The 23,363-nt window shown below is 42.4% G+C and overlaps 1 protein-coding gene across 2 annotated transcripts in view; it reads left to right on the top strand.

The window, feature by feature from the left end:
- RAB29 (RAB29, member RAS oncogene family) overlaps positions 1 to 23,363 on the top strand; it is a 159,048-nt gene that overhangs the window by 64,778 nt on the left and 70,907 nt on the right. Inside the window, exon 1 of one of the 2 annotated variants that reach the window (XM_069238565.1) lies at positions 8,831 to 9,598. The exons of the other annotated variant lie outside the window; for it this stretch is intronic. Coding sequence (XP_069094666.1) covers positions 9,475 to 9,598 — 124 coding nt within the window. The 5' untranslated portion in view covers positions 8,831 to 9,474. Of the gene's footprint in view, positions 1 to 8,830; positions 9,599 to 23,363 lie in introns of those variants that run through there. 2 annotated transcript variants of the gene reach the window in all.

Below are 23,363 nucleotides of genomic sequence, written 5' to 3'. Positions count from 1 at the left end.
CTGAAGCCGGCTTTTCTAGATGTGTGTTGAAGGATTATTTAAATTTAAGTAACATCAGCTCTATCCCATGGCTGGCCTATGTTAGGAATACCCTTTATAACTTAGAAATCAGAACACTTTTTAATTCATCAGACAGTTTTGGACCACAAACAAAAGCCTAAGTAAAGTAAAAATCTCTTTTGGGTAGAGAGGAGGGCCAATTGGTGAGAGCTTTAGATATGGCTTCAGTGTTAAATTACTTACAGATCTCTACCATTTCTGGAATGGGCCCCTATCTAAAATGGATAGAAAATCTAGAGCACAGAGTTTACTTGACAAGGATAAAACTAAACACAATCCACTTTTTAGTTCCCTTTCCTTGCCCTGGATCTTGGTTTGCATATTTACCATGCTGTCCATGTAATGCTTTTTCCACTCAATCTACTGTGCATTTTTTGTTATTCTGTACTTTATACCACACCTTAAGAGTTCGCTTTTTACACCCAGTTTTAAAGTCTGAGCATTTTACATCTTATCAAAAAGGAATGGATTTTTAAAAATGTTTATTTTCTCCAGAAATTTGTTTTGCTGTTCCTGTTATATTTCTGCTGCTATCAAACTGAGGTAGAGATATGCTTTATGAAATTGGAAAATTGGCTTAGGCTGATTGATTGTATGTTTTTGTGTTTTGCTTTTATGGTCATTTTAATGACCAAATAAAGATTACTGAATTAAAAAAAATGACTATAACTGATGTTCCTTCACACCACTGAATGTCGATTTTTGTGAAGGTTTGTTGTAAAACAAAACTTTTACATTTAATTATGGTCACTATGTTCATGCGATTTGCAAAGAGTTTTACAATTTCTGTCTTTTTTCCATCTCTTGTCATATTGAATACTGCTCTCTGCAAGAAAGGTATTGCAATGACATATGCCATACAGATAACATGTATACAACTGTGCTTAATTTGTAAAGAAGTGCGTGCCAAGGCCCTCGTCAGGATGCCACTGCCACTTGCACCACCGATTGCCCCTGCCGCGTTGCCAATGACTACCAACACAACTTCTAACCATCACACTTAAAAGTCTGACAAATCAAGACTATACCAGGCCCCCAAAGGTTAAAGAATAGATTGTGAGGCAGGTATTGGTCCTTTTAATGTACATTTAATTAATTTACATTTGTTGTTTTGCTTAACTTTAAATTAAACAGAGAGCGCCACCATGTGGCAGACTGTTATATGTGCTGGTGTTGACAATTCAGTGCCAGTGCTGAGCACCGTAAACCACCTGCTCCAATTAAGCACTGGTTGAATTCATGTAAACAGTTGATCCTTGCGCTAATATTATCAACAAGCACCAGTTATCTCCTGCACCCTCTATAACATTTTTCACCATACAGCAACCCTCACTGCCGTGCCAGTACCTTAATCAGCTCATTACCCCCTACACTGCCCGGTACATGCACTCACTCCCTTCTCCTCAGATAACCCTCAGCTTCTGTCATAGTATGAGCAGATTCCCAAAACCCCCGACAGGCCACAGCCTTAGGACTAGCAATCCTAAAACCCATCAACATAATAGTGCTACAATACGACAAAGAACTCCAGAGACAAAAATTTTGTGGTAATCACACAGAGAAAGTCAATGAATTAAACTTAATAAACAGAGTATATGATAACTATTGTATTCACTATTTTAATTATATTTATGCCTCAGGCTTGATGCCATTGTGATACCTGTACATCAGTGTTGTCTTTGTAGCCCTTCAGCTCCTTCTACAGCTCCAGGCAGACTTGCACATTATCTATATTATTAAACCCTTTCTCTGTAAAAGATTTAAAACAGCGTGGATCATCACCTATTTCTTGTTCTCCAAACCTGAATTGTGTGGAATGTTGAGTGCCCCAGGGCTCGTCGACTCCCTCTTTATTATGCAATGTGCAGCTGAATTCTTGTGTGTCTCTTCTGCATTCACTGGGTCGTTCGTTTGACTTCCAAATTATTTAGAAGTTTCAGCGAAAGGAAGAGATGGAAATTCAGACGTTTCCCGTAGCACTGAAAGATGTCCGTTGTGCTGAGCACAAACTGCTTGAAAATTAATCACTTCAAAATGGAGATTCTTCTGGTCAAAAATTCTCCTTAGATTTAGTATTCTAGCCTTGGTCAGACTTGTTAGAAGCCTAACAGTCCTGCCCTAACTGACTCAGAACCGGGCCTCTCCTCCACATCTGTGGAAGTCCAAAATGTCTGTTTCTCTTACTTAAGGATCCATTGAGGTGAGTTACCCACTGTGCCCTTTTTTTGTACAAAAATAAAAAATAGGTGGTGGTGGAATACGCACTTGCATATTTAAGTCTCGATTTTTGTCACTTCCTTATGAACAGTCCTAGGTCTGGCTAAAACCTCAGCAGCTAGACTGCAACATATTCAAATGAGGCAGCATGAGTTCTCCATGGTCTTGAAAAAAATCTGATCACATCGTAGCCAGTCTCATTTAGCTGCATTTGCTGCTGGTGCAAAGGAGATTCACCTTTAGGCCCTTCTATTTCAGGACAAGAGATTAAGGCCCACATTTTGAGTTTGGCGGGTGGTAAAGGCCGCACGCCACACTTCCGCTGACAGGTCACCGCCAGTGCGTAGACCTTCCCGCGGACCCAATTGCAAGTTTCCTACTGGCGGCAATGTTGCAGTGCGTAGGGTGCACCCGCACCCATCGTGCTTTTCACTGAAGCGTGACAGGGCTGTCCATGGGGGGGCCCTGCACCCCGTCTCCACCAGCAATTACAGGCCCTGGGAACTTGCAGTACCACTTTCCTAGGGACTTAGAAATAAATCAAATTTGCCAATAGGGTGTAAGCCAATTCTATCATGTTTAAGAGAGAGAGAACAAGCACTTCAGCACTGGTTAGCAGTGGTAAAGTGCACAGAGTCCTAGGACCAACAAAAACAAGATCAGCAAAAATAGAGAAATAAGGCAAAAAGTTTGGGGGAAGACCACTCTAAGGCTGTAGGTTTAACAGTAATATTAATGGTAAAATAACTCTGGTGGTTAATGCACCTGCCGGAATGATCTCTGTTTTTGGCTAGTCAATTTATGCTCAAAGTAGCATAGAGGGTTAATGTGTTTCCTGCTAAGCACATCGCATCGTATAACATGCAGATGACATATTTTTGTTTTATGTTGACAGGTAAGTGGAATACTGCTTTTGGCACAGAGATCATTTTATTACTTACAGCTTGTTGGGACAGAAAGGTCTCTTACATAGTGATAAACGTGTATCTCTGTCCTGAGTGCTCCAGTTGCAATGATGTCTGGATCCCTGGTGCTGATATTTGTTATCATGAGCGAACATGAATCATGTGTGTGCACCATAACAGAGGCCTGTCTCATGGACTGCAGTCTTGTTGCACCAGGAATGCGGTCTTATTGCACCAAAGTGCTGCCCTCATAATGGTGAAAGGCTACTTTCTTTGCCAGAAATTACATAGCATGAGTGCGGTGGTAGCAGCATAACGTATAGTGATCAGTAGAAGTGAAAAGGCCTTTTTTACATGTGGCACTGGAATGAGGCTTACAGGCTCACTCATGTAAAGTTCAGCTGTTGCCTGCTTAGCTCATCATTGGTTCACATCAAGCTAGTATGTAGCGCTGTGCATTGTGTGTGTATATTATACATGGGCTGGGTGTGTATGTACCTGTGAATATTACAATACACAGAAGATTCTGGGTTCCATTTTGAGAGACGCATGGCTGACTGGAGGAGCATAATGAGGTAGCGGAATCCACCGAGACAGACTTGTGGATTGCTGCATTCTTGTGAGCTGGGTGGAACACACACACTGGAGGAGGAAGAGCCAGGCTCTTCCGTATACCTCAAAGGGAGCTCTTGATTCAGAGAGAGAAGTCACTGGAAAGGGGATTGGGCAAACCTCAGGAAGGAGATGTGGCTGATAAAAGAATCATAAAGAGTGGGAGATGTGGCTGACATCCAAGTGTGAACCTCTAGTCACATCCATGACCTAGGGTGTGAGACTACCAGATCTGGAGTCACTCCTGCTGTGACAACTGCTTTCTGAAGGACGGGCGTGGCAGAGGAGAAGGCACTTCAAAAAGAAGCAGACCCTCAACACAAACTTCAAACACTCCGACCCTAAGTCGCATTTGGTGTCTGTAAGTGGACTATAGGAAGAGAAGCTTCAGATCCACAAAACTGTAAATTGTCAAACAACCAGACAGGCTATGCAAGGAGACGCTCTGCATGACTTCTACCTGTGACCAGGACTGGGGGTTAAGGCCTGCCAGTCTCCTAGCTGTGTGGGGGACATCACCCAGGGAAAATCCAAGCCCATCTGCCCCTGGAGCATGAGGCACCAGTGCCTGCCTGCTTTCCAGTGCATCCTGGGAGGAGGAGAGAGCTGAAGGGAGGAGGGTCAAGGTGGGGATCCTGGAGAGTGGATCCCTGTAGTGAGGTGTAAAGAGAGGTGCTGATTGGGCCATTGCCTGTGTGCAGTGTGTAAGCCAACGACCCCGTATGCCAGAGGGTGTGACTGTGAAGTTAACCATGACCATCGGGCTGTCACTCGTGGCAGTGTATAAGTCAGTGACCAAGTATGCAAGTGGGGAGGGTCCACCATTAACTTATCCATGTTGATGTGGCCGTTTCACATGTGCTGCTAGAGTTGGCAACCCCCTATACCAGAGGGGGGTGCCCTGAAGAGGAACATGGTGTCATGCTGATCGGACTGTTGTCTTGAGTGTGGAGTAGGAGTGGTGACCCTGTATACCAGAGGGGCCACCAGAAAGTTCAAGAACTGTAGTCTTGTTGATGTTGTCATTCAGAGGAGAGGCTGTTGTGGTGACCTGTGTGGGCCTGAGCCCTCACAGTATTGGATCCAGAAGCCATCTAATCCCCCTTCCCAATCTGTGGGAAATTTTAAAAGAAACGTATTCTTGTATCACAGGCGTGCCAGGGACACCCAGCCGCTGTCCCTACAGAACATCAAGTATTGCTCATGAAAGCCAGTCGCTGCATAATACACGCCCAATAGTGACATGCTCTCTGAGAATCCGGTCAAGCAATCCCTGCTAGTGGGGGTAAGATTGATCAAACGGTGGAAGGCCTCGGTGGAACTTGTCTGCCAGATAGAGCTTTGGCGCTGGAACACATCTGAATTTTCTAAAAGAGTCAGAGTGGGACTCCTGAGACTAGAACTGCTAGTGGGGCCTAACTTAAATGCTGCCTATAGTGAATGGGGAATAATCAATACCACTTGTGAGAGGGAATAGAAATAGAGACTCAGGGGCCTGCCTATTAAACACTAGAACTCTGACTTCCCTTTGTGTTTGATATATATATATATATATATATACATATATATATATATATATATATATATATATATTCTACTTTTGTCATAAAAGACAGTATTTGACGGGAGAATCGTTTATTGTTGCAACTGAATTTACTTTGGGTTGTGAAACTGTGTTTGACCCCCGGTATCTACCTTGCCCGCAAGAAACGTTAAGGCTGCTCAACCAGCACTAGCACTGAGAATCAAGTGCTGAAGGTGCACTTGGCCCAGTTGTACAGCATCCATTTTAGGACATCCTCACTCCTCATGCCTACTTCTCATCCCTGCTTCTCATCCATCATCCCTACTTCTCTTCCATCATCCCTACTTCTCATCCCTACGTCTCATCCCTGCTTCTTATCCATCATCCCTACTTCTCATCCATCATCCCTGCTTCTCTTCCATCACCCCTATTTCTCTTCCATCATCCCTACTTCTCATCCATTATCCCTACTTCTCATCCATCATATATAATTCCTACTTCTCATCTATCATCCCTACTTCTCATCCATCATACATCATCCCTACTTCTCATCCATTACCCCTACTTCTCATCCATAATCCAAGCTTCTTTTCCATCATCCCTACTTCTCATCCATCATCCATACTCCTCATCCCTGCTTCTCATCCATCATACATCATCCCTACTTCTCACTTCTCATCCATCATCCCTACTTCTCATCCATCATACATCATCCCTACTTCTCATCCATCATCCCTGCTTCTCATCCATCATACATCATCCCTACTTCTCATCCATCATCCCTGCTTCTCTTCCATCACCCCTACTCCTCATCCCTGCTTCTCATCCCTACTTCTCTTCCATCATCCCTACTTCTCATCCCTCATCCCTGCTACTCATCCCTACTTCTCATCCATCATTCCTACTTCTCATGCCTCAGCCATCATCCCTACTACTCAGCCATCATCCCTACTCCTCATCCCTCAGTCATACCAACACATTTTCAGTTTTGTGAAACACACCTTCACACTGATTGGTTGGGAACAGCCAATCAGAGTTATGAGAGACAGCTGCATTCTATTTCAATGAAAAACAGCCTCCTCATTGCACATGGTGGGTGAAGAGGGAGGAGCGGAAATGCAACTGTGTGTTTGTTTCCAGTGAATTCAAGACTGCACAATATTTCATTTTATTTAACTCAGTGTTTTTGTTTGCACAGGCCTCTGCAGAAAGCTCTGCTGGTTTGGGAAATACAAGGAATGCACAGCCTGGGCCATAAATCAGCTCTTGGAGAAAGGGTTATACAGGTCATCTACAGTTCAACGAAAACCTTTCTGGTTTCAGTTTCATATGTAGAAACAAAATGTTTAAAATCAACTCTGGTGACAGTGCAATCCTATTCATCCAAACCTTTTCTGGTTTCATTTTTATTTGTAACAAATAAAATGTTTAAATCTGAGCCTGCTTTTTATTTGTAACAAATAACATGTTTACATCTGAGGCTGCTTTTATCTCTGAGAGCTGTTTTTTTTTTCTTTTCTGAAACCAGAAAGATTTTCGATGAACTGTAGATGAACTGTATAACCCTTTCTCCAAGAGTTGATTTATGGCCCTAGCTGTGGGCTCCTTGTGTTTCCCAAACCAGCAGAGCTGGAAGAATGCAGCTCTCTCTCATAACTCTGATTGGCTGTTCCTAACCAACCAGTTTGAAGGTGTGTTTCACAAAACTGAAAATGTGTTGGTATGACTGAGGGATGAGGAATGAGGAGTAGGGATGATAGCTGAGGCATGGGAAGTAGGGATGATGGATGAGAAGCAGGGATGTTGATAGAGAAGTAGGGATGAGGAGTAGGGATGATGGAAGAGAAACAGAGATGATGGATGAGAAATAGGGATGATGGATGAGAAGTAGGGATGATGTATGATGGATGAGAAGTAGGGATGTTGTATGATGGATGAGAAGTAGGGATGATGGATGAGAAGTGAGAAGTAGGGATGATGTAGGATGGATGAAAAGCAGGGATGAGGATTAGGGATGATGGATGAGAAGTGGGGATGATGGAAGAGTAGGGGTGATGGAAGAGAAGTAGGGGTGATGGATGAGAAGTAGGGGTGATGGATGAGAAGTAGGGATGATATATGATGGATGAGAAGTAGGGATGATGGAAGAGAAATAGGGATGATGGAAGAGAAGCAGGGATGAGACACAGGGATGAGAAGTAGGGATGATGGAAGAGAAGTAGGGATGATGGATGAGGAGTAGGGACAATATATGATGGATGAGAAGTAGGGGTGATGGAAAAGAAGTAGGGATGATGGATGAGAAGTAGGGAGGATGGATGAGAAGCAGGGATGAGAAGTAGGGATGAGGAGTGAGGAATGAGGATGCCCTAAAATGGATGCTGTACAGTTGCTCAGGATCCAGCTCAGGATTGTAGATTGGGCCCTAGAACATCAGGAGGAAAAGGCCTCAACCATCATGGTTAGGTACAGTAGTTCTGCTTGCTGCGTAGCCCTCTGAAAGGGGTTCTGACACAATTCATATATTACAATCCTGACTTTTCTGTCTCCCTGCTTTGCACTCAACATACAATGCCTACCAGTAAAGACGATGCATGCGTGACTCCTACACCCAGAAACCCTCACTGTCGTAAGTAACACCCTGTACATTGGAAAGTAATGACACTTCAGTCCCATATGAGTTTAGTGTGGGACTTATAGTTTCATTGTTCTCGTTACATATATGGACCCAGAAGACCTATCACGCCAAGGGCTACTAAGTAAAAAAAAAAAATACAGAAAGCCAGGCTGCTTGAAGATCTTCATTGGCATACAGGTATTGGCAAAACACGGCACTATGTAGTACTTCTTTCACGTGCGCTTCAAAATCCATTTATATACTAAGGAAGGACTCCATGTTAAAGCAATTGGGGGAAACTTTTTGCAGCAGTTTTCATTTCTGTACTTAAATTAAAATAATGATATCTCTATCTCTGCGTGAGCATATGTCAAACTCTGAAAATGTTGAGGAAACGCTAGGTACGACTAAGATATGGATTTTGTAAGAGAGGAATTAAACAGCGGATTCCAGTTTCAGTGACATTTCTGAGCAGAAATGTTATAAGATCTTTGCTTTTGCCTCAGTAGACCGTAATTCACTCCGTCGTATCCCATTAATCCCAATCGCCACCCACAAAAATCGCATCCATATCGTACAATCTAATAGTTGTAGTTGCGCCTATTAGTGAAAGCCACCGCCGCCCCGTATTCGGGATCACAGGTCCCTTTATTTGTTTATGCACTTCAACTCCAACAGCAGCAAAGGGTACCTGTCCACGAGACCAAAATATCGCATTTCTAACGCGGAGCAAGGCCACTCGGTTCTAAACTCCTCCCTCACGTCCTTGCGGCCGTCCTAGCTAGCTCCACCCTCTCTGTCCCAGTCACAGATAGCAGTGCCCGTTGCGTTCTGGGAAATGTAGTTCGAAAGGGAAGAAACAAAAGAAATGTGTCTGGTTCACTTTGGTCACCTGACCGTTTACGGCTTCACAGATCACGAGACAGGAGTTAGAAAGCGAGGGATGTGTTTTTTATTTTAAAGGAGGAGAGGGGTAGGTGTTTGGAGCTGGTCCTGCGGGTAGCAAGTGCAGAGGGAGGTGTGACAAAGATTAATCTCGCCCGCTGCTTTGGTGAAGCGTACCCCCGGGCCACTTAATGCTGGGTACTTCGAACCTGGAAAACCGCACTCCGGAGACCCGTAAATGGGTACACGGTACAGGTTCTCGGGGTACGCTGGTAGAATAACAACATGCACATTGCCCCTCGTGTTCGCCCCTAGTGCTCGGGCAGAATAATCTATTTGGTTATAGCTAGGTACATTTAGTCATCTCGGAGTTGAGACAGGCTGAGTAATACCGCCGCTGTCGCCTGGGAGAAAGGAGTTGCTGTAGATGTCCTTGCAGGCATTTTGGTGTAATTAATTCCTGCACTGTCTTTCCATGTTAATAAGGAAGTTCCCTGAGTGAATATAAAGGGGAACACGACCTCGTGACTGAGCATTCGTAGAGGAGGGGGCTAGTGGCAAAAGACCCACATTGTGATTCTGTGATGTGTCTGAGGAATTAGGATTGAAAAGGAGGTGGTTTTGATTCACCGAGGTCTGTGACTGGATTTGTAATGGGGAACCATGACCACTTGTTCAAAGTGCTCATCGTGGGCGATGCCACAGTGGGCAAAACATCCCTGGTACAGCGCTACTCCAACGACTCGTTCACCAAACATTACAAGTCCACTGTGGGAGGTAAGAAGACGTTATGTTATCACATCATCGTGTGTCTAATTATGTGTGCTAAATCGAGTGATTGATTGAATTTCACAGATAGCAAGATATCTGTGTTTGTGGTGCGCGTGCTGAACTAAAGTGCATGCAACCTGCAGTCAGCGGTCACAGTCTGATTAAGATACGCCAGAGTGGTAACGATTTGCTTGTTTTCCTTAGGATTAGTCGTTTTATTGCAAACTTGTGCATTTAGTTCAGTCAGTGTTTTGAATAGAGATAGATTAACTGAAGGGGATTAGGAAAGAAAAGAGATGAGCTTTTATTGGGAGTGGCGGGTGTGTGCACGTGTTAGTGGGATGAATTTGACAGACAAGAGAAAAACGTTTAGAAAGCATGTTTGAGAGTCCGTAGTAGTCTAAAACCTTTGGGAAGAACCAGAGAGTGAAAGGAAAGAAAGAGATGGAGAGTTTTTTTTGTGTGTTTTAAAACAAAAAATGAACATATATACCTGGTTACGACACACACATCAATCAAAATATATAGATATTTGTATAAATCTATACAGACACCCACGTGCAATTACATTTAGACCTATGTTTGTAAAAAGGCGTAAAAAACAACGTAGAATGGCCCTTATTATCCAACTACAGAGGCGAGGCTGTCGTTCTATAGAAAAAGCTAAATCATTTAACAACATTTTTACACCCTTGAAAGTTTAAATACAAAGAAAACAAATGCATCATTGTTCAATCCGTGGTAGAGAATTAAATACATGTGAACAGGCTCAAAATACGAAAAGACAATAATGGGCCAATGGCTGTTCTCAAAAGCAATCGCCAATCAATAATATTTCAGTTCAAGGCAATTTCCCTTTGATTAACAGATTGACGACTATCTCCCCTTTGGAAAAGCAAAACCATGAATTGCTAAGGACTTGAGCCAATCGTAAATCACTAACCTACTGCCTTCAGTGAAAAGAGTCCCATATCTTCCGTCAGTGACTCAACCGGATGCATAGAGTTGAACTCGGGAAGCAAGTGAACTTGCGTGAAAACAGAAGGCATAAAGCCACTTAGGGGAGAAGGTGGAGAATGGCATTGAGTGATAGTAGGAAGACAAAGCAGAATCATTGTTTAATGCTGGGACTCGTAGCTTCCAAAAAGCCACTGCCACTGAAATGAAGTCTATCAGGTTCATACCCTATTAGCAGAAATGCTGTTTGTCTTAGGAAATATTACGTGCAAGATCTTATATCCTATTTTATTAACTTTCATCAGGGCACTAACAAGCAAACGTTATTAGAATACATACAACTAACAAAATGCAACTGTTTCTTGGTCCTATAAACGTCAGGCAAGCACAGAATCATGCTAAGTAACCTTAACAACACCTAAAATACCAAGAGTTTAATGAAATCAATGTAACTTGATTCACTTATCTTCAGCTGTGTCCTCTTTATACCAGCCACCAATGCTATTATCCGATCTCAAAGGACAATGCAGTAGAACAACATCTTAAATTAAAAGCCTGGGGCTTCAACAGCACTAACTGCTGGTTCAGTTATAAGACCAAAATTAATCAGTGTAGATCCGAACCACATTTACAAGTTCTGATCACACGGTAAGAGAAGGAACCACTGAACTTAATCAGAATATGCTGCCCCTCCACCAGACAAGAATAAGTACCAGATTAATGACCTAAAGCATGTAAAATGAAAAGATGAAGTAGATCTATTTGGACCAACTAGTTAATAAATGTGGGCAAATATGTAAGCCAAAAAATCACAGAACTCAAATTAACAAGTAAAGATAGACTTGAAGCAGAGAATCAGTCATTCACTACAAATTTAGCCCGCTCAAGAATGTATATAGACTATTGCAAAAGCTAATGAGAAAAGGAGGTGTTTAGGGAAAAGGCATAATATATGTGGAGCAAAACGATTTACAGATGGAAGCAGTAATGGGCCTCAATGCACTGTAAAATAGCATCTTCCGAGGGGCAAAAGTGGGGGGCTTATGAATTTTTCAGTTTTTAGATCAAAAAAGTGCGGTTTTCTACTTAAGATCGCATTGTATTTATTATACTCCTGATGAAGCTCCAAACTCTTTTCCTACTTCTGGTGATGACCCAAAGTGCATTTTAGTTTGTAGAGTAAGTAGCTGCTCAGTTTGTTGTACATTGTGGGAAGATTGATAGTTCAGGTTTATTCTACAATTAGTTAATTGTGGCATGAGGTTCCGAGCTATGCTCCAAATGGGTAGTGGAAGCATGCTCTTTGCTAATCTGAAATACTAGTTGGCACATGCCAAGATAGAGGCATGATGAAGAGGTTATATAAACAAACATGTTTAGAATACATTTGGGGGCAGTAGCCCATCAATAGCTTCTTTGTTCTACTGCTTGTTTGCTTTATTTTAACTATGGTAGGCTCTTGATTTTTACCCTCTTATTGACACAAACATGTTAGTGTCATGCTAGCACCAACTGTACTGTACCAAACATAGACTCAAACTTCCCCATTTCCTGATACCATTGGCTGCAGGTGGGTATGATGGGTTATGGGGGGGGTGTCAGGCTCTCACCAATCAGTTAAGGTTAAGTCAAGCTGATTGTAAATGCCAATGGGATTAAACGAAAGTGTGCATGTATGTATATGTGTGTGTGCATATATATATATACACATATAATTAGTATTTGTGGAACACTTCAAACAGTGACAGTGAAAACACATCACAAAAGAATCCTACACCAGATTTAGAAAAATAGAGTAACCTTTAATAAATAGAACAACAAAACCCCAATCATTAGAACCATTTTAAAGATTTCAGTGAAAATAGCGCCAAAAAGGACCAAGTGTCAACTGTGGATATCTGGTTGTGCTGGACTGGGATGAAGTCACAAGTTCAGGTCGACCAGGATGGCGCATGGACCAGCTACAGGGACCTAGTTAGGCCCACTGAACAAGAGTACCATAAATCCTGGTTGCAGAGCATTGTGAGGTCCCATATCAAGGATGCATTGCGCAGTCGAGGCAATGCGTTGATTCGGAAGTGCTGCAAAGCTGTGCTGCGAGGTCCTGCATCATGGTCGAGGATCACTTCCATGAGGGCTTGCGATGGGAAATCTGGTTTCAGGGTTGTGTTGCACAGTCATGGCTATCTGTCGGTTCTGAGGAGCTTTGGGGCTGTGATGAGAGAACCCGCGTCATTGACGAGAAATTTGTGATGCAGCAGTCTGCTTAGGGGAAGCTTCTCACAGTGGTGGTTCTGATACGGGCTGCGAGGTCAATGCAGAGTCGCTGCACTGAGAGCCTTTGCAGCAGAGGCGATGAGTCAGTTCTGCTCATATCTGTGCCGCGTCGCAGAGGAGATGGGTGGGTTCTGCTGGGTCCGCAGATGGGCTGGCATAGCACCTTCAGGCCCACCTCCAAGGGTCTAGGATGTGGTGGCACCACTTGAGAGGGTAGAACCCACAGATGACTGAGTACAGGTGCTCGGTTCATGGTTGTTGGAGCCTTTGATCCATGAGGCTCTAGTCAGGAGGCCAGCTAACTAGCCCTAGGAGTCACTCTGGGGTACTGGGATCAACATATTCAAGTCCATTCTTTCTTACCCAGGCAAGAATGCAGGTCGTCGCAGCAGGGAGGCAGTCCTTCAGAGCAGCAGTCCCACAGGGAGGAAGTCCTTTCAGCAGCACAGTAGTCCTTATTCCTGGCAGAGTATCCACAGGTCCACAAGTGTACTAAAGAGTTGGTGTCCAAGGTCCAGTACTTTTAATACCTGGGCCTTTCTCTGAAGTAGGGGAAGCTTTTAGAGGTTTTCCTTTGAAGTACACAGGTGTCCTGCCTTTCCCTGCCCTGTAAATTGGGCTGTGTCCAGCTCAGCTGTCCCATTCTGCCTGTGATGGCACATCTAAGCTCTCAGTTGTGTCTAGTTTTCCATGAAGAATACACAAAGCCCAACTGTTAGCTACACTCAGTCATGTTACCCAGGGACAGGCTACAGATACTAAATGGCTAAGGAAGGAAAATGCCAACTTTCTAATGTTTTGGGCTAGCTGTCGGTATTTGTTTTATTTGACGGCAGCTTTTGACTTGGATGGGGTAAGTATGACCTCTAAGGTGTTGCTACCTGCAATCTTGAATCTGATCTGATCTGAAGCTCTGTTTGGTTAATATGTGATGGCCATACTGAGGTAACCTAACAAACGTATGTTACTGATGGTGAGAAGCTGATTTAGTACTGAACAGCCTCAGTATGTGACCGGGAGGAATTACCTGGCGCCGAGAGAAGTTGCAGTAGTAAGATGTCTGTTATTTTTCTCTTTCTCTCTCCTTTCTTTCTCCTTCTCTCTGTCTCTCACAGACACACACAGTAGCCAATGTACTGTGCCTCTTCCCAGACACATGTGCGCGAACACACACCCTATTCTTTTACCTCCTGAGGGTAATGCTGTGGGTGCTCTTCCTGGTCTAAGCAGACTACGGGCCGCGAGAGCCCCACCTAGGTCATAGTGCACACCCAAGATCCGTGTTCGCTCATGGTAAAAAAAATCATTATCAAGGATCCAGATATTATGGAAGCTTGGGCATTCAGAGCCGGGGTACACAACTGTCACCACACAAGGAACTTCTCCGTCCCAACTGGAACTCTGTCACCCACTATGGTAGCCTCCTAGTTGAAGATGATTTCCTCCTAGGGTCCTAGTGTTGGAAATGACCAGAACCAGCGAATGCCTCACTGAAAGTTATCCAGGCTATCAAAGCATACAAGACTGTGCTGCCTTGTGTTATTCTCTGACCAGTTCCACAGCTCCGAGGTGTTGAGCAACTCTTGTAAGTAGTGCTGTTTCACTCTGGATTGCAGGACGTTTTATACTACTTTATAGATCTTTGCAGCACTTCTTATTGGGCTTTAACTCTGATGGGATAGTGAGTTCAGGGAATCAAGGATTACCTTAATGTCCAATATAGGTGAAATTAGTAACGCACATTGGAAGGTTCAGTCAGTCTTATATCTTGATAAAAGGAATAGGTCTTTGTCTCCATTAAGACAAATATAGTGAAAGCCAGTCATGTTCAAATCGCTTTTTACAGAAGTTTGATTTCTTTAAGCACTGAACTAGCGCAGCTCTCTCTCTCAGCAAATGTGTCCCTAACTGGGCACAAATTTTGTTATTGGTATTCTAGACATAGGTGCTTGTGCAAGCAATTAATATGAAGTTTTAAATGCAGTGCTCATAACATCTTATGTACTTCAGTTTGGTTAATGCCTGTTTCTCACCATACTTGTGTGTAGGCTAGGGCAGAGATTCTTAACCTTTTGACTTATGTGGACCCCCAGTGAATAATAACTGGAATCCTGGGACCCCTGCTAAGTCATTATTGGAAACCCGGTACCTCCGGCATAAGCAATTTCCATGGTTTGAACCTCAAGACCATGCACAAAAATACAAGAACAAGTATACACCTAGCATATGCTCATGTATTTAAATATTGTTTAATTCACAAACCAATATAAAAAAGTTTTCATATTTTCAGTTTTGCTTCTTTAGTTTATTTGCTTTATTAAAGTTAATGTATCAATTTCATTTTTTAAATTACATTTTGTGAAAGAGTCACGGACCTCCTGAGTAGCTCTTGTAGACTCCAAGGGTTCTTTAGACCACAAGTTAAGAACCACTGGGCCAGGGGATTCCTGAAACCGAGTGCTTCGGAGTTTTTGAAGCAAGCTTGTGGCGGTAGGAAGTCTGCAAAGGGAAGCCATACCAGGTGCTTGCATGAACTCTACCACCCAAGTAGTATAACCTAGCCCGCAGTAGCTCAGTGCCTAGTTTGTGAGAGCCATAGATCTTCCAAAGTCAACTGCAACTTCCTGGGTGTTTTTTATCCAACTTTGTGGTGATCAACTGCCCCATAAAATCAGTATTAACTGTCAGAATCTCAAAATCCATTTCAAAGTGAGTTATCTCAAAATAACTTCTACAGGTTGCGGTTTCTTTACACACTGTCCTTAGCTAATCCAGAGCTGCAGCTCTTGCATCTGTGTCTGTGCTGGATGCAAGATATGGGGAATGGGCACGGACCCTTCATTTGAATAAACATGAGCAAGTTGAACAGTGGTTCTTGTTACGTCCTTAACCCCTCAGCAAAGCATCCACTTGAACTCCTTGAACCTTCTCAGCCAGACATGTGAAAACAACCTTATTGTAATCTTGTGTGTGTGTGGTCATCAACATGAATGAGGTGGGGATATGCTTGAGACCTACAACCTTGCTCACCCACCCAGAATACCACTAACGTATTTAAGGACTTGGTGTAATAAGCCTAATCTATTAGGCTGAAGTGCACTCCTGGATGTGACCAGTTAGGATACCCTACAGGTTCTTGTCTAAAGCTACTCTTTGGTACCTCAGTTGATTCCAGCACCTCACCATGTATCTGCCCATTACTAAGCCATTCATCCCAACAATGTTTTTGAGTAGGACCTCCCAATGCATATCTTTTTCCTTACTGAGAGCCTAAAATCACAATCTTGTCCTATTTGTCTTGCCACATATTAGCCACATCATAAAGAAAACGGGCGCACCTGTTTCATGCATGAATTTGGGGTCATGTTCGTACCTTAAATTATGTATTTTATTATTATTATTATTATTTTTTTTTTAAGTCTGGCAAAGCCATCCTCGTGTGTTCAGTATGCAGACAGTGGGCATTGCCAGCCCCCTTCAAACCATTGACTCGTTTGGATGAACCCCCCTTCAGTCATTGGCTTGAGGGATTGTCATTAATCAAATAATGGATCAACCTTCCTCATCACACTTTTCTCCCATTCAGTTATTTCATATATGCATTGTACATAAAAAGTAGTCTCTTTTGTTACGTTTTTCACTTTAAGACACACCGATTCACTTTAAAGTAAAACCTAAGTATTTGTAGGGACACCAATTGTTTGTTACACTAATGGAACCATTTGTGGTCCCTAACAGTCAAATTCAGTGGCCAGCCTGCTGTCTGCTACCACGTAGCTCCCCTACTCCTACCTCCAGCTATTGTTGCTGAAATACAAACTTAGTGCACTTGGCAGATTTAGTAAAGCCAATGGTTGTGGTTTACAGCTAAAAATGCAAGTCAGACCTATAAGCTTTACCTAGTCCTGGCATTGTTTTTATTACATAATTTTGAAAACAAGCATTGATGTTGTCTACCAGTCCTTTGGCTTTATTAATGCTTGTTTTGTCAGGGTTTTTGCTAAACTTTATTGTTGGGGTAGCTCCCGGTCCTTGACAAAAAAAGTTAAAATATTTTCTGTTCTCAAAAGCACATGTTGCCAAAGCAGTCCTTGGTACTGTAGGGAACTACTTTGTGCATGGATGTTCTGGTAAAGGAGCAGAATAATATCACTCACAGAAAATTTGGCTGGTTGCTTCATGGGCTGATCAATGGCCCAAGCAGTATGTTATAAAGCACGGAAGACAAAATATGAATGACACCACAACCGACCCTTGGATTTAGAGAGCTGGTTCAAAGCCCCTGTTGGTAAGTATATCACAGACCACGAAAGGCCTACAAGAAAAAGTTTAAGACGCTGAAGGGCGAAAGAGACGGCAGAATATGTGTATTGTGGGGCTTCCAGGATAGACTGAAGGTAGATCAAAATATCTGTGCTCACAGTCCCCACTACCTTTTCCTTGGTAGAAAGGGGTCATAGACAGAAGTGCTTACGTAAAGATCTAGGGTGCCCTTAGGAGTAGCAAATCAGAAGGACTACGGTGACCTGGGCACCCTGGATAGCTTAATTCCAAATGGACTCTTCAGAGGTTGATGTTATGAAGGTTACTGTTTATTGGTTATTTAGCAGAGGGGTGTAGTCCGCCTCACCTGGAGATAGGAGCAAAACGTTTAGCAGACCAAGGCTGATTCGTGAAGGTAAGGGAGGGTGGTTGAATATGACAGCAAAGGTATCATGCCTATGTAATGAGGACTATGCTCTGCCATCACTGCATTAACAGAAATCAGTGCTTCTTAACCCAGGCCTGAGAAAGATACCCTCTAGCTTCACAGACCATCCAGTATGAATATGAAACATAAATAGAATTGTATCACATAGATTATTTGATCAATTGGCATTTCTACTAAACAGTGCTGGCTACATACATTCTTGAAACACAGGGAAATGCACATAGCACTCCAAGAAACACATCTTACTAAACTACATAAGAGCTAGAGGAGGCAATTGATAAGTACTGTGTACTCTGTCAAAGATTTTACCTACCGACCTTAGTCCTTTAAGTTACAATCTACCACAGGAGTACAGATGGGTGGCAGAGGCCACAGCAGGGTCAAATTGCCACTGGTCAGCTGTTGCAGGAAAAGGCCTCTTGTAGCTTGTAGTGACCCTTTAGCTTTAACAGGAGGTCAGCCTTATGACCCTTGGAGTACACTTCTTTGTCCTGGGTACAAGATGAAGAGGAGATCCAGTCCTCCAGGGTTCTTCTTGGGTTGCAGACAGCAGTTTCATCCCTCTTCTGATTTTCCTCGGGTCGAGCAGTGTTCTGAAGTGGGTGGCTGAAGGTACCACATTTATCCTTGGCTTGATCTAGTTGTTCGGAATGACCCCTGGAGACACCCTAACCAATGGGGCAAAGTTACTCTGTTCTAACCTTACCCACTTTGAACATTTTTAAGATGGCTGAAGTTTTTGGCCACACTGACTTGGGCTCTAAGGGCTGGGTGTGTGTGTGGGGAGCGTAACTAAGGGAATAACACTGTTTTATCACATTAAAAACCAAAATCCAGTTTGATGCAGTCCCTGTATCCACAGCAACATCAGCACAGATGTCTGGTACAAACCTGAGCTTTCAACAACCAGACAGTGAAAATGCACACATTGTTTTGGCATTCTGCTTACATACTTTGAAGTGTGCACCAAATCTTATATATTTAGCAGGATTGTCAAACAGACTGTGACACTGTGATTCAGGTCTGACTGGCTAGGAGTACAACAGAAGGGCCCTGCTCAAGTGTCAGCTAACATTTGCCTGTGACCATGGAGGCCTCTTTGATGCACACCCCAGGTGTCTTAAGAAAAACCCTAGCATACCTGTAAAGCAGTTTGTGACATTCAAGAAGGACTCGATACTTATATGTCAAAGATGATCCTCCCAGCCTTCCCTGCGTATTTCATCCAGTTCAGAGGGGTAATCTATGCCAATTCGGATCAGTATATTGTTGGCTTATAGGAGCAGTTCACACCTCAGTAGAGGGGTGTATGAGCTGCCAGGTGACCTTTTAAGGGCAGCGAATGGTTCTAGAAACTTTAGTGCAGCAAAAGATAACGGATAAAATTCGACTTTACCACTCAATTGGTCTTTGTTTAACTAATAAAGCCTAGAAATATTTATGTTTCCTTAATGCAGATAACATTTATTAAATGTAATGTTGTAGCTCAAAGCTTTCCAGTGGAACAGGTAACCATGGCCCAATATCCTTTTGGGCCTTTTTCATGGTGAGGGCACGTTTAACAGTAAATGTTTACCTGTCCTACTGTCAAATACCATGAACCCTGCCTTAATGGGCAATTGTACTTACTTGGGGGTGACTTACTATTTATAATGAGTGTTAGGCTTGTCAAAAGGAGTTAGCTTGACAGGTTTTAAATTTCCAGTTTAACCCTGCACAGCTAGGCTGTTGGTGGCAGGTCTGCAGTCATGTTTGCGTTGTCACTGCAGTGGGTGGTACCAATGAATAGTGCAGTCCGCAGTTACATTTAACTTGCAGGCCATGGGTACCCTGTGGATACCATATATTAGGGAAGTATATGTATGTTAAATATGCCAATCAGGGATATGCCAATTTCATATTAATGGAAGGAGGAGCACAAGCACTTTGCCACAGGATAGCAAGGGTAAAGTGCAGAGATTTCTATAGCCAGCAAAAAATCGGGTTCATCAGAAAAGGCCAAAAAATTGGAGTAACCCTGCACAAAAGGCAGATTTCCAACAGTGTGCCTTCTCTGTATGCCAATGTGCTGTTTTTATTTGAAAGATCCCATTCGCAGACTGCCAGATGTGATATCCGAACTAACAAAGTTCGGGTACCTGTTGGGACTCCAACTCAGTCTGAATAAATCTTCTCTATTTCCTCTGAAGCCGATGCCAACTCCAGCTGTCAACAATATTGAAGTGGGGGACTTTCTGATATTTGGACGTGAGATATATCATGGAAATGAAGGCCTTAAAAATCACTATTTCCGCTGTTGGGAAGAATAGAGATAGCAAAAATGATCCTGCTGCCTACATTTCTTTTATCATTCTGCTACACTGCCTATTGTGCCATAGAGCCTTCTTTAAAGGCTTGACCACTCCATTGCAGGGGTCTCCAACCTTTCCTGTAATGAGAGTTACTTCTTACCAATAAAAATTGCCGTGAGCTACTATTGACTTTGATAATTGTTGCAGTAGTGACCACAACAGATAGGACCACAATAGTGACCACACCTGCAAAATGACATTTTAAAATAAATGTGGAGTTCAGAATGTAAATACAATTATACTTACCTACATGATGTTGTGATTGTTGACATACTGGATGCAGTGCTTTGGCACACCAATATTTAAAACTTGTAATTTTGATAGAATACAGACCACCCCAACGACTAGGATAGGTTTACCAACATCAATGTTGTTAAAAGCTTTATCAGTTTAAAATGCCTCCACATGATTAATGGAATAACACCACAGCAACAAGTGTCCACTGTGTTTAAATAGGTTTTGAATTTTCACACATCAGTATATCACCTTCTCAAATACTAATTGTTGTGCAGTATACCTTTTTCACTTTGAGTGATAACACTTCAAAAACGTCTTGTGTTTTCCCCACACATTGTCTGTTGAGAGTGGGTATAGAAAAATAGAAATACACATGTGACTTTGCTAAATTGGAGCAGAGAAAAGTGGTTATATTGCAAGTCCCTATCAGTGTGTATTTGTGTGTAGGCATGTGACCCCGACCTGGTGTGGCTGCCACTCTAATGACCCTGAGGTGTTTAGGTCTGCCTTCTTCAATGTGGCTAAATGGAATACTGTTCTGGATTCCCCTTCAAGGAGCTACTTTCAGGGTATTGTCGAGCTACCAATAGCTCTAGAGTTACCCGTTGGAGACTCTTGCTCTATTGTCTGGTTTAATATGGGGCGAGAGAGGGAAAGCATTGCACTAGGGACGGCAATGAGGCCACTGCATGAGGGAGTGTCTGGAATCCCCAATTTTGAGAAGCTGATGAGATGGCTGGTACCTATTGTGAACTGGAAGGAATGGCAATACAAGCATAATTATGGAACTATATCCCACGTGGTTTGGTGGAGTGAAAATAACAAAATCACACACCCGGGCACTGTTGATGGTGGTGCACTGCTGACAGAGTTATTCGAGACAACTTAATACGTACTCGTGTGATACTCCCCTTTGGTACCTTAAGGACTTTCATGATGTGGCCTCCAAACATATTTTAAATAACGTTTTTATTGATTTAATATGCATATCTGAGTACAATTCCATGTTTACCTTGCTTATGGTAGCACTTTTTAACGAATTAGCCCCCCTGAATAACTGGTGTTTACTCAATCAATCTTTCACTAATCTCGCAAGTGTTAAGAGGCTATGCTGGATTTTCATTCAAGGGATCTTAAGGTGAGTAGAACTGGGATATTCTCAACAGGCTGCAGTTTCTATGCAAATTGTTTGTGCTTGCCTCAGTGTCAATGCAAAAAAACAGACTCTGTAGTGGCAGAGAAAAGTTGCCCATTCAGTTATTCAAATTACTATTTGCTCATTGTTAAGGTTCTGTTATCATATTAACTATTTTGTTGACTGTGCTTTAGTGATTTCAGAAAAAAATGAAGTCTTTGTTCATAAATCTAAAGTCAAGTTAAACTTCCTGGTCAAGAAAAGATCAGTGTCATGGCCTGCACCCATTATATTGCTCTCATGTTTAATACGCTCATGCACACTTTGTAATAGCCATTGTTTATAGTCGCTGTAAATAGGAGATTGTCTTGCATCCCTGGAACACATTGTTACATTAACCTGATTGCTCACAGATTAAGTTGCTTTCATATCTCTCCTCCTCCTTTAGAACCCAAGTTCTGTGGCTTTAGCGCTGGAATTCACCTTGGTTTTTCGTGTCTATTGCACATGCGACCTCAGAGTTCCCCTTTCTCTAATTTGCATTATTCATGAATAACCTTGCCTTTAAAAAAATATATATAACATGTTGATTTCCTAAATGGTCTGAGCATCAGAACATGGTGATATATTAATATAAATGGGCACCTATCAAAAGGTTTTAAATGCCTAGCCTGTGCATTAGAGTTTTATAGTTTAATACAGAGATTAGTTCACTTGCATAGTTAAACGATGTGAGTAATGTCAAGGTACTTTTTTCTTAAGTGATCTGAGTCTTTGATGTATTCTGGATTATTAAGGCTCGCTGCTTGTTGTTTTAAATATGCATGTGGTTTCTTTAATGTTCAATCCTGGGCATGCTGGGTTTGTAGTGTAACTGACATAAAACATTCCTGCTTTCTTGCATGTTAAGCGATTCATCCATGTTTCCTCCTGGTGTTGATTATTGTTGTGAGTTAACCAAGCGCTCAAGCTTCTATCAAACCAGTGCATTCCGGGTTTTGAAGCTAAAGATTGAAGTGATTTCTTTTTCTTTTTTTTTTTTCCTTTTTTTTCTTATAATAAAGCATGTTATCATGTTATTTATAATTTGTTGTTCCGGCTTTTCTGGTAAAGTGTGTATAATCTTTTGATTCAAAATGTTTCCCGATGTGATAGCCTTTTTGATCAGTCAGTCAATTTGGAGACTCACTAGAATAGGCCACTTTAGCCTAAAGAGGAAATATACATTTTTTTACCCTTTTCATAGAAAAGGAGACCTGATGGGTGTCTCTCTCACCGTCGTGCCTATTTAACAAGCTTTTGTCCTTTAGGCAGGGAGTATTAGGAGTCAGGCAACCATGTCAGAGTATGCCTCATCTTTAGAGGTAATTCATAAAGCAGAGCCCCACCCTTATTCGGCCGAACAGTAGCTGCAATTGATATTTTGCAATGGTTGGTTATTTATTATGCACAACTCCTGTATAAAATAAATCTCAGCATTCATAACTGAAGCCAGAGCCAAACCAAAGAAAGCCCCAAACATGTCTCTTCACGTTTCCCTAAGAGCTAGTGCTCTCATATTGATAATCAGTCAGGCCTGGTTTGTATGTAACATGCGTGTATTACCAGGAAAGCTCTGCCACTCAAGACAGACTTGTCACCACCATGTCTCATTGTGGGGACTAGTTCCAGAATCTTGAATCTCATTTGGCTAACATTGTGCCCAGTGTTTTGCCAACATATCCGAGGGTGCAAGGATACTTAAGTACATGCAGAAGATGGAGTTGCAATTCGATTAGTCCTTATTTTTTTTTCCTCTTGTTTGAGGATGAAGCTCTAAATTACCTTTTTATTACTTTTGTAATATATAAATTAATAGTAGTATCCTCCTACTCCCGTTCCCCCCCCCCCCCCCAGGGTGTTAGTATATTCTATCAGGTGTTGAGGAGCTGGACTTAGCATGTTGAATGAAGGAAGGTCTGAGGAGGCTGTGGATGCGAAGATGGAGTAGTGGAGATGGAAATAAAGAGAACCTCTTCATTATTGTAACACTGGCGTTGAGTTTAATTGCGTAAGGGGGCACTTTCGTCTCTACCCCTTTCAATTTACACCATGTACTTTTTA

This window comes from Pleurodeles waltl, chromosome 6 (assembly GCF_031143425.1).
Source record: "Pleurodeles waltl isolate 20211129_DDA chromosome 6, aPleWal1.hap1.20221129, whole genome shotgun sequence".
Lineage (NCBI taxonomy): Eukaryota > Metazoa > Chordata > Amphibia > Caudata > Salamandridae > Pleurodeles > Pleurodeles waltl.
The sequence above is the reverse complement of the archived record's forward strand: the minus strand, read 5'-3'. Positions and strand labels throughout refer to the sequence as shown.